An 11,303-nucleotide genomic window follows, 5' to 3' on the forward strand; every position below is an offset into this window, starting at 1 on the left:
AGGAAACATATAAACATGCAGAAACATCCAAATATACAATCTCTTAAGTAATATATGTTCTTAACCAGTTCACTGAACCACTTGTGCTATGCAAACATCTGAATTAACTTTGAGACAAAATAAATGTAATAATGCAAGCAAGACATTGTGAGAAAAACATTGTGAACAAAACACTGTGAATGATATAATTTCCTTTCAGGATATGAACTAGCTTAAGAACTACTTCAAGCCTATGAAATATGAACATATTAGATTTTGAATCTCAGTTGAAAAATATCTACTTTGATATTTTATATAGCATCTGTTTATTCAATTGTAATGGATGCTCCATATATATATACAGGGACCAGGGGTGTTTGCAGGATGAGTCAAAGAAATCAAGATGGAGGTCATAACTCTGCAATCAAAGCCCTGAGGCTTTTGGTATATGTGTTGATGTGACATGCATGTCAAATGTGGTGGAGCTTCAGTCATGTAGACATAACCACCATCTGATTATTTGACTTCCTCACAGATGTCACTATTTATATACTCTTGTTCTACTACAAATTACCTACAATTTTATAAAGTTAACTAAAACACAAATAACCAGAATCAACCTGAGTCCCCCTTTCAATTTCATAAAAGTCCTTCATAGAAACTTGAAAAATTAAATTCCAGAAGCACAAATTCAGTTACTTGTTGGCCTAAAAAAACTTTTATTTATTTGTCAAATTTACATAGCTGCCTATTTCATAAAAAAGTGACTCTGGGCAGTATTCAACAAAGCTTTCTCATGTATATCAACCTTCCTCAGAAATACTAGAAAAATCTTGCCTACTCCAATATTCTAACAATAGTGTAAACTCAGGTTTCCCCCTTACAAAATATACATTACGGAACACTGCTGTGTAACTCTCTTATAAATAGGTTTCAGCCCTGATAGAACTGTACAGCCTTAACTGAGACTTCAAAGTTCTTCCCAAATTTATCACCAAATGGCAATTTCTCATGGAAAAACATTAAAATTACAATACACTGAGAGGAATCACTTTAACTATATTTAATTAGTTTCAATGGGTTTTAATTAATTACATTAAATAAAAAACCAAACCATTTTCCTTCTAGCTTTTCCCCCTTTGGGTCCTGTTCGTCAGCATACAGTCTCTGGCATTCCATCGAAAAGCCAAGTGAAACTTTCAGCTGTTGCATGTCTCAGTTTTAAGTCAAGTACACTGCAGAAGGACAGGCTTCCTAAACCAACAGGACTTCAATTATATCTCTTTCACCCTCAATAGTCTTATCTCCAAATGCAAATATTCAGAATTCTCTTTGATAATTCACCCCCCAGTAATTTCTATTGACCCAGATTTGTTGGAATGGACCAAGTCTGACTACCAAAGCAACAACAGATTCAAAAGAGCCTTCTGCTCTGTCATTTCTTGTAATGTTTCTCTTTTTTTGGGGGGGGGGACACATTTTTAACAGGGAAAGATGTCTACAGGTGCAGTGTGAACTGATGAAGTTGGAAATGATTCTTTTGCAAAACATCTTGCAATCCAGGTCAACATAATGGAAGCATTACAGGTCAAATGGGATTCCAGCACAATGTGACAGTATAGAATCCAGCCAGACTCTTTTCAGCCTTCTCTAATGTATGGCCTCAGGTCTGACCTGGACATTATTGTAGACATATGGTACATTGGCTGCTTCAGGTATCAGAGGAGAAAAAGTGAGGAAGAAGGGCAGATTGAACCTTATCCTTATTCTCCTTCCTATCTATCTGCCCCCCCCCTCCCCAACACCCATATTGGTTGATTCCTCCACAGACCATGCAGCCCTTGCAGTGGCAGCATTCCTCTGACTCACTCTATTGAGTGCAAATGTCTGCTGCTGCCACTTTTAATAGGCATTAGTATGAAGCCACTTTGTGGCAAACCCTGTTTCTCTCTCATTGTTTTTACCCTCCTTCCACTATTTTGGTTTGATTTGTTCTTTTCTGTACTTCCACAAATTCTAATTCTGCCACCCCACCCTATCCCATCTGTGATGCCACAGTGCCTGCACAAGCAGAAATACTGACCCTTGAAGCTAGGAAATAGAGTGTTTTCTTCAACCGTAAATCCACATCATATAAATTTTCAAATCTTTTTTTCAGTTAAAGAAATCTGGACCATCCTTTAATGATTTAGAGCATGGGTTTACAATTTTTTTCAAACTGCAGACCTCTTAATCAGCAACAAACTTACTGAAATCTCTGAGCAACAAAATGGAGACCATGACATTTTTTTTGTGGGAACACAAGTCCCACCCTTTCTTTATACTTAAAAGAAAATTTAATATGGTTGTTGCTAACTGCATTTGAGTGAGGTTTTTAAAGAAAACCCTTTGAAAACTGAATCAGAGTCTAATACTGTGCATCCAGAATTGGTGAGATTTATTCTAAGACCAATCTGCATGCAATCACATTCTAAATTTACTTGTACTGGGCAATGGTTAAGAACAAAATGTCACCACTGCTATATTTATGGCTTTTAATGTAAGACCATATGCACCCCCCCAAAAAAAATTTATATGAGACTTCTAGACCATCTCCAGAAGTTTCCACCAGATGGAAAGGGTGAAGAAGTGAAAGGTGTCCTAAGAATTAACTTAATTCAAATTTTATTTTTGTTTTGGCAGGCTCTGCCTACTTTATGTGTGGCCTCCAATACACATCTCAAAGTGTGCCTTTTAACTTTGCAATTGTTCTTTTTAACTCCTGTTTTTAACTTTGTTTTTGACTGTGGCTTTTATTTTATTTTATTTGTAAACTGCCAGAGTCATTCATGCAAGTGTGATGGACATTACAGGAATTTCATAAATAAATAAATAAATGTCTAAATACACTTCCTGACATCCTTGCTTTCCTTTTGTCCTTTTACCCCTTTAACAAATATCATCTTATTGCTGGCATTTCCTTTGGTGACAGTAAAAGTGGAATAAGTTTCTAAAGCGGCACTCCCTATTTACAGTTGTTGAAAATACCTATTTTTTTTAAAAAAAACAATTTGCCTAATTTCATCATTTTAGAATTAAATAATCCAAAAGTGATTATAATATTGCAATCTAATCTTTTCCATTAGTTTAGCTTATCAATGGATTCATGGTTCTCCCCTTCACCCCCCTTTAATTATTCCAATCTTCTGACAGCAGGCTCTTCTGAACAATGTTATGTTTAACGAGAAAATATTCAAATGCATGTTTCTTCTTAAACATACACCCTCCCAAACTTATTTTAGGCAGCAACTTGTTTTCTCTTCTATGAGCAGATGTTGCAAAATAATGCAGTGGTTATTCAACAATAAGCCCTGAGAAGTGAGTGTCGAATTAAAATTACCCAGTATAAAAAAAATGAAAGAATTACATGCATCTTAAATATTAATCCATGTAGAATACCAAAAACTTTATGGAGGATATCCAACCCCCCTCCAAAACCAAAATACTTTTCTACAAGATTTACTGTTCTTTTTTATGTATCTTGTGATACTTTACTTTTTCATAGTTTTAGCACTCTTATCACTAGCACTGTTTCCATTTTAAGGTGATGAACAAGTCATTCAAATATTAACTTGCTAGAAAATAGAGACCCACATCAGTTGCATGCAGCTTTTCTGGATGATTATTTGCGGAATAAGTCACATTTCTAAAAGGTAATAATATACTCAAATAAAGCATCATTAGGAAGGTAAACATTAAGAAGCTTCATGCATGCAGTGGAGTGCTTTTCTCGTTCTAAACATGTTAACCGATTCCTTCTGCGATCAAAATTGTTTAACTGTAATAAAGGTGTACATCCTGCATCTCTCTGCTGGCTCGTGCATCAGATTTTACCCATCGCCCTTAAAAAAGTGAGTCCTGAGCGACATTATGCAAACTTCTAGCCTTGTATGAAAGCCCGAGCTAAACCGTCATCAATTTCCCTGAGGGAATATGCCTGCGCACCTTCCGTGGATTTCCCAACTCCCTCCGTCCACTCCGATTCGGCGGGGGGGGGGGGAGGTCGAGCGCAGAAACGGATTTGCATCTCTTACCTTCACTACCTCGTCGTTGAGATGCTTGGGATCCCGGTTAACCAAGTCGATTTCTTTGGTGTGGACGTCCTGGAACTCCTTCTCGCTAAGTTCGTCAGCCATGACCTTGTTGTTGGGCTTGTAGATATTGCCTTGCTCCCGGATAGGCCCCGTGTACAGAAAACCCTAGAGAGGGAAGCGGGGATGGGTGGGAAAACGATCAGTCCGCCGCGCTGCCTGAACTGAGCGTCCCTGGGAAAGGAAAGGGAGGGAGGGGTGGGAAAAAAATTCCCGCGACGATTCAGAGCTGCTGACTGAATTGGGGAGCTGATCAAACCAGGAGGAACTTCATGCGGCCACTGTCCTCAAGGCTGGGTTTTTTAAAAAAGTACCTTCACCACACCCCTCCGCGAACCTGCCTGAGCTGCAATTCCTCCGCGCGCCGCCAGGGGGCTTCTAACGACAGAAGCAGGGCGAGGCGAGCTCCGCGGGGCAGGGAGCGGCTACCTCGCCCTTGAATTCCGGCGCTTCCAGGCTCCGGGCGCCGAAATGGCCGATCAATGCCAAAATTACCCGCCCACCCCTCCGTGGGAGAAAACCAGACACAACTTCATCGATCCTTTGGTTAGACGGAGGTTCTTGACTTCAGAGCCCACGACATCTTGCAAAGTGCATGAACTCCCCTTTGATAAAGTTACTCTCGAGGAAACGCATCGCCTAAAGTCTCCTTTTATTTTGTTCTAAGATACGCTACAAACATGGCTCCTTGGACTATCCAGGCAGGATCTTAGGTTGGCATCAGTTGGGCATTCCAAGGAATTAGGGTAGGTGACAAAGAGACCACGTAGCAATCATTAAAAGGACAACTTCGGACAGTCTTGGTCCGATTTTCCCGCAGGCAGGTTTGGGAGGAAGAGAGCGATAATTAACTATTCATTACATCGCGGAATGATGAACGAGACTTCAAAATATTTGATTTGAAGTAAACTGACAATGAAAAGTGAAGTTTCAAGCCTTCTCCAACTTTGAGCCTGTCAAAAAAGTCTTGGCACTCTAATATCCAGCACCCAGCCAGCGTGGTCACTGCATCTAGACTGGACCACGTCGGAAAGGCTGCCTGGTTGATGGTGCCCAGGGAAAAGAAAACTCTTTGCAACCTTGCAGAATTCTGGGGAGATGTTCCTAAAATAGAAGAGGAAATCGGCTTTTCCTATGCCCAGTCGGTTTTACTTCAAAGGATTGAAAAAAAAAAAAGTCCCAAAACCTCAGTACTCAGGCGTGAAAATTCTCTGGTGGGGGCCCAACCCGAAGCATTCTGTTTAGGCAATCCCAACCTCGCGCTCCTTTCTTTTGGATGGGTGCAACAGACCTGCTCCACCTAAGAGCTAAAGACCCCTCTACGGACGTGTGGCCGCTGGACTTGGGAATTGCGTTCTCCAAAAATACTCTCTCCCGCCTTAATTAATAACCACAACGCGGTGTGTGTGTGTGTGTGTGTGTGTGTGTGTGTGTGTGTGTGTGTGTGTGTGTGTGTGTGTGTGTGTGTGTGTCGGGGGTCCTGCATCCGACAGATTTTGCAGAGCAGCAAAGCCTCCCCCCCCCGCACTTACGCGCCGAGAGCCGTTTGCCTGCTGGCCTCAGGGTGGAGACGCCCTAGCTAGCTGGTGCGATCTTTCGACTGCTGCGGGGCGAAAGAAACTGAGCAACCCAGCTCCGGGGGTGGGGGGAGGAAAGAGAAATACCCAGCCAAGGAGATCGAGTTACGGCCACCACCGACACGAATAACCTCCCCTTGCCCGGAAAAGTCCGGGCTTCCTCCCCTCTCGGGAAGGGGCTCCGAGGTGGAGAGAACGAGATAAGAGGCGAGCCAAGAGGGCTCGCGAGACGGCTGGAGCAGGTACCGGCTGCCAGGAATGTCAAGCAGTTTTAAAAAATGCAAAGCAGCTCCTACCTCTGAATCTACGTGTTTGCTCCCAGACATGCTGTCTTGGGCTGGCTCGAGGCGATGCAGAAATGTTTCTGATGGATAAATTGTAGGATCCGAAGAGGGACGGGACCTGACGCTGGCAGCTCACACGATTCCCCCCGCCCCGCACCCGCACGCACACACAGAGGCGGCTGCCGAGTGGGAAGCATCTCCAAGTGGCCGGGTTGGCCGCCCGCCAGAGTTTGTTTCTGCTGCTACCTCTGGGGCAGAGCTGAGAGGTCTCGAGCCACAACTCTAAGGATGCGGGGGCGCGCGGGGCGGGGCAATGCCACCCACTACAGGACAGCCTAACCACGTCCAACAGATTCTCCCCCCTCCCTTTATTCCCCAGTTGGAAGCCGGAGGCGATGCTTCTTTTTTTGGCCAGTCCCAGCAACCCTGAAAGTCTCCGGGTCCACGCGCCGGCTCTACCTCTTGAGCGATCCTGCTGCTCCGGCTAAAGGTGGGGGGGGGGGGAAGCAAAAGAACACGGTCTCCTTGTTTGCAATTGCTCGTCACTGGGGTTGCGGTCTTTCCTTAACGCTTAAATAAATAAAAGAGAGAGAGTCCTCTACTGTTCTGCCTCTCTCCTGCTGTCAAAGCTGTGTGCAAAAGTCACGGGGCTGCCTTGGGGCTTCTATCCCAAGACGAGGAATCACGCGGAACGATTGAAAGAGTTGGCCATCCAGCTGGATCAAAGCTGATGGTCATTACGAAGCTTCTGCGCGAAAAACCTATGTTTAGAAACTCGGGCTTTCCTCTGAGCGAGAAACTTGGGCTTTCCTCTGAGCGACATGGGGACCTTCGTTCATGGCTGCTACATTTCAAAATGTTTTTATTTGCTTGGTTCTTTCTTCCCCTCCCCAAAAAACCCCTGCCTCCATAATTAGTATAGTATGCATTTGAATATATTAAAGAGCTGATTTGTTCTTCATGGTGTTTTATTAAACATAAACTATTGATGATACCATAAATAGCAAATGTGTTGCCTTACAAAGGTTTTACCACCTGGATTGCATTGGTATTGGAAATGGATCATTTAAAGGGCATATGGGGTTGGATGGTAATGCACAGGTATTTTAAAGGGCATTAATGCCAGAGAAGCGAAGAGAGACTCCAAACTGTTTTGCTCATACTGAAAGCATGGAATTCAGGGTGTGGTTGCTGGCAGCAAAATAAAGTGTAAGGAGCTTCAAGAAAGCAAAATAGAAAATCAAAGTACATAGAGACTTAGAACGGGACAGTTGGGGCACTGGGTCCAATCCTCCAGCAAAATCCTGGAAATTTAATCAAACATCTGGTTGTCCAGTGTGGGAAGAATCCAGAGAAAGAAATATTTTGGGGAATATTAAAAAGGCAGAATATATTTTCCCAAAGGAATAATGGAGATCTTTTAAAAGGCAGAAACAGCCCCCCTCCCCCCAGACAACTCAGCAGAAACCAGCTTTTAGAAATGCAGATGTAATAATCCATTCAGGAAGGTTGGAGCCAGGAAGCTAGCAATTAGGAAGACAAAGACACCTAAAATCTACATGCCCCCCACCCAGATTCTAAAAACAGGAGACATAATAGGATTAACCCAACAATACCAAAAGGACACACTCAGACTCAGGTCAAAGTACATGACACAGTGTCAGAATCCAATTATATTTCATCTTTAATTATCAAACATAGAAACTCCCAATTCTGCCTTCTCTGGATTCTGCCATAAGAGGGAGAAAAGGGGGAGAGCAAAGGGGCTTTATGGCCCTCACTTCCTTCAGCACACTTCAAAGGACTGAATGTGTGTTTATTGTGGCCTCTAAGCTTTAACATATCAAAGAAGAGTAATTGCCTTTCATGTAGTTATCTGAAGTCTCCATCCAGACGGAAGAAGAAAGGGGATGGAATTGTGATACTTGAAACTATCACTGGAAGGGGGGTTGATTGGGTGGGACTACTGGGGAACCCCTTAAAACCTTGAATGGGAGAGCTTGAACCCCAAGTCCTGTCTAGCATGCCTGCAACCATTTTCTCTTAATAAAGGATTCCTGTTGGAAGAATTATTCCAAGAGTTCTGTCTTCTTAAGATGCAAAGTGGGGTGGGTCCTTACATTAGACAGGACTTGCAAAATTAATCCACCTGGAAGGTAGACCCTTGCCGGGGGATTTTGCAAAAATTTACCATGTCAGACAACGAAGCAAGAGAGGGAGAAAACTCCCTGGAAAGAGAGCCGCTGACCCAGTTGGAACCTTGCCAGATGTTGGGATCCGAGAGGCCAGATTTCTCAGAAGAAGAAGTGGTGGAGACACAGGACCACAAGCCTCGCTGGTCGATGGGCGTTGGAAAGAAAAGCGAGTGGGGAAAGGAATCAAGAAAAGTGACCCTGAGACGGGGAACCAAGCAACCAGAATGGAAGCAGGAGATGGAGAAATCCCTGCACGCAAGTGAAGAGGGAGGAAGCTGTATGCCGTACTCAGACTGGATCCTAGAGAGAGCTATTGACCTGATGAAGAGAACTCTCAGCTCCCTAGGAGAGGAGATTCCTGAGCCCTACGCCCGCCCCAGTTCCTGGAGCCACAAAGGGAGAGACACCGAGGGGGACGTGGAACCTGCAACCCCAGGGACATTTACTGATCCAGGAGCTCCCACCCCCTACCGGACCACAGATGGAAATCTGGACGGAAGACACTACCACCCACAATGGAGGCACCGATCCATTCCAAGACGTCCACCGTTGGAGGTGAAATTCAAAGGGGAGCCAACACGCTTGGGGTTTTTCCTAACCCAAGTCCTCAGCTACATGGAGGAATATGGGCAGGACATCCCCAGCGACAAAGCCCGCATCCGGATCGTGCAATCTGCCCTGGATGGACCAGCTGCAGATTGGGTGGTGAACCTGCATGACTCCAATGCCCCAGAACTCAGTAACTTCAACCGTTTCATGTCCTCGTTGAGAAGACGGTTTGAAGACCCCCTGGCTGATCGCAAAGCCCGTGAAAGAATAACAACGATGAGGCAGGGCAAACGCCCAGTGGCTGAGTATACACAAGAATTCCGAGCCATTGCCAGCAAACTGAATTGGCCAGAAGACATCCTCCTTGGCCGTTTCAAAGACGGACTAAACTATGATCTATATGATGCTTGCCTGCCCCGAGGAGACCCACATCGACTTGAGGAATGGTACGTCTTGGCAGAGGAAGCAGAGATCGACATATTGAAGAGGCATCGCCGAGGAAAACAATGGAGCCGCCCCCCGCCTGAGCTGACACACCAACCGGTGAAATCATCGGATACAGCCAAGAAGCAGATGGGGTGTTTCAAGTGCGGAAGAGAAGGGCATCGAGCTGTAGAATGCCGCTCAAAGGCCCCCCAGCACAACCCAGACAGATCCCCAATCAACAAACCCAGAGGGTATTCAGCTAAGCCAAAAGAAACAGCCATGAAAATGATGGAAATTGCAGAAAACCCCACCTCTGCTCACCAAGGGGAAAGAACTCCAGCCTACACCACAGGGACGGTGGATGCCTCAGATGACAGCTCGGAAGGCGAACCCCTGGTAAGTGGACGCATCACACCCATCTTCAAAACAGTGACTATATTAATCCCCCCCATGCCCGAAGCTGTGAAGGTGAAAGCCTTAATAGACTCTGGCTGCACCCGCTGCCTCATTAGCCCAACACTAGTGGGGAATCTGGGCATCCCATCCAGGAGACTGGAACAACCAATCTCATTTGGCCAGCTAGATGGATCCATAGCAGGGGGGGTGCCAGCTACCCTAGCCACTCTGCCAATACACCTCTCCCTGGGCAACCATGAAGAGGACTTAACGTTTGTGGTGACCCCAGGTATGGAATGCCCAATGATTCTAGGGATGGAATGGTTGAAAAAATGGAACCCCTGGGTAAATTGGAGGACGACAGAAATCAAATTCCCGAAGGGGGACCCTATGGACTTAAAACCCCAAGAGAGGCTACCAGAATCAAGAATAGAAAAAGCATCCATAGGAGAGGAAAAAAGATTAACAGAAATACCAGAGGAATATAGGGACCTTGCTGAAGTCTTCAGTGAGGAGAGGGCGAATGAGCTTCCCCCCCACCGACCCACAGACTGTACCATTGAATTCAAGCCTGGGGCAAAACTCCCGAAGCCCAGATTATACTCCATGAGCCCAAAGGAGAAGGAGGAAATGGAAAGATTTATAAAAAAAAACCTGGAGAGAGGTTTCATTGAACCAGCTAAGCCTAAAGTGGCTGCCCCGGTCCTTTTTAGAGAGAAGAAGGATGGCTCTTTACGTTTATGCGTGGATTATAGGGCCCTGAACACAATCAGTGAAAGCAACCTATACCCGCTGCCCCTCATGAAAGACATGCTGTCACACCTATCGAAAGGGAAAATTTTTTCTAAACTAGACTTAAGGGAAGCTTACTATCGCGTGAGAATCAAGGAAGGGGACGAATGGAAGACTGCATTTAACTGCCCCATGGGGTGCTATCAATTCAAAGTCTTGCCATTTGGATTACAAGGGGGCCCTGCAGTCTTTATGCAATTAATCAATGACGTTCTAAGGGAGCACCTGTTTAAGGGGGTCCTTGTTTACTTGGACGACATTCTTATCTTTACCGAAACAAAAGAAGAACACGTCAAACTTGTCAGAGCGGTTTTAAAGAAGCTGCGAGCCGCTCACCTATATGCCAAACTCTCAAAATGCGAATTCCACCAGGAAAGGATAGACTACCTAGGCTATCGCATATCCCCACAGGGCATTGAAATGGACCCAGAGAAGGTCAGAGCAGTATTAGAATGGGCACCACCCCGCACAAGAAAGCAACTACAAAGTTTCCTGGGCTTTGCAAATTTTTACCGCCAATTCATCCCCTCATTTGCACAGATAGCCTTGCCCCTCACCAACTTACTAAAAACGAAGGGAACATCCTCAGTAAAACCTAGCCAGCCACTAACATGGACAATGGAGTGCCAAGCAGCGTTTGAGAGACTAAAGAGACTTTTTTCTGCCGAACCAGTACTAAGGCACCCAGATATGGACAAGCCCTTCATAATACAGGCAGATGCAAGTGATGTGGCAGTGGGGGCTGTGCTATTACAAGAAAATGATGATGCAGTATTGCAACCCTGTGCATATACATCTAAGAAACTCACGGAAACAGAACAGCGCTGGCCCGTATGGGAGAAGGAGGCTTATGGGATACGTTGGGCATTACTCACGTGGCGACAGTTCCTGGAAGGCAACAAAATCCCCTTCCAGGTATGGACTGATCACAAAAATTTAGAAGCCCTGAAAACTTCCAGGAAACTCAATCCCAAA

At 44.9% G+C, this 11,303-nt stretch overlaps 1 protein-coding gene across 3 annotated transcripts in view; it reads right to left on the minus strand.

Moving 5' to 3' along the window:
• CAV1 (caveolin 1) overlaps positions 1-6,334 on the minus strand; it is a 52,782-nt gene extending 46,448 nt beyond the window's left edge. The window contains exons 1-2 of one of the 3 annotated variants that reach the window (XM_039337011.1): positions 5,983-6,334; positions 4,053-4,217 (exon numbers count right to left, since the gene is read on the minus strand). In XM_039337011.1, coding sequence (XP_039192945.1) covers positions 4,053-4,217; positions 5,983-6,012 — 195 coding nt within the window. In that variant the 5' untranslated portion in view covers positions 6,013-6,334. Of the gene's footprint in view, positions 1-4,052; positions 4,284-5,641; positions 5,822-5,982 lie in introns of those variants that run through there. The other 2 variants (XM_039337013.1, XM_039337012.1) reach the window with 2 other exon arrangements.
• Between the last annotated feature and the right edge of the window lie 4,969 nt (positions 6,335-11,303).

The sequence above is a fragment of the Crotalus tigris genome, unplaced genomic scaffold (genome assembly GCF_016545835.1).
Source record: "Crotalus tigris isolate CLP2741 ecotype Arizona unplaced genomic scaffold, ASM1654583v1 scf7180000017667.1391209, whole genome shotgun sequence".
Classification (NCBI taxonomy): Eukaryota; Metazoa; Chordata; class Lepidosauria; order Squamata; family Viperidae; genus Crotalus; species Crotalus tigris.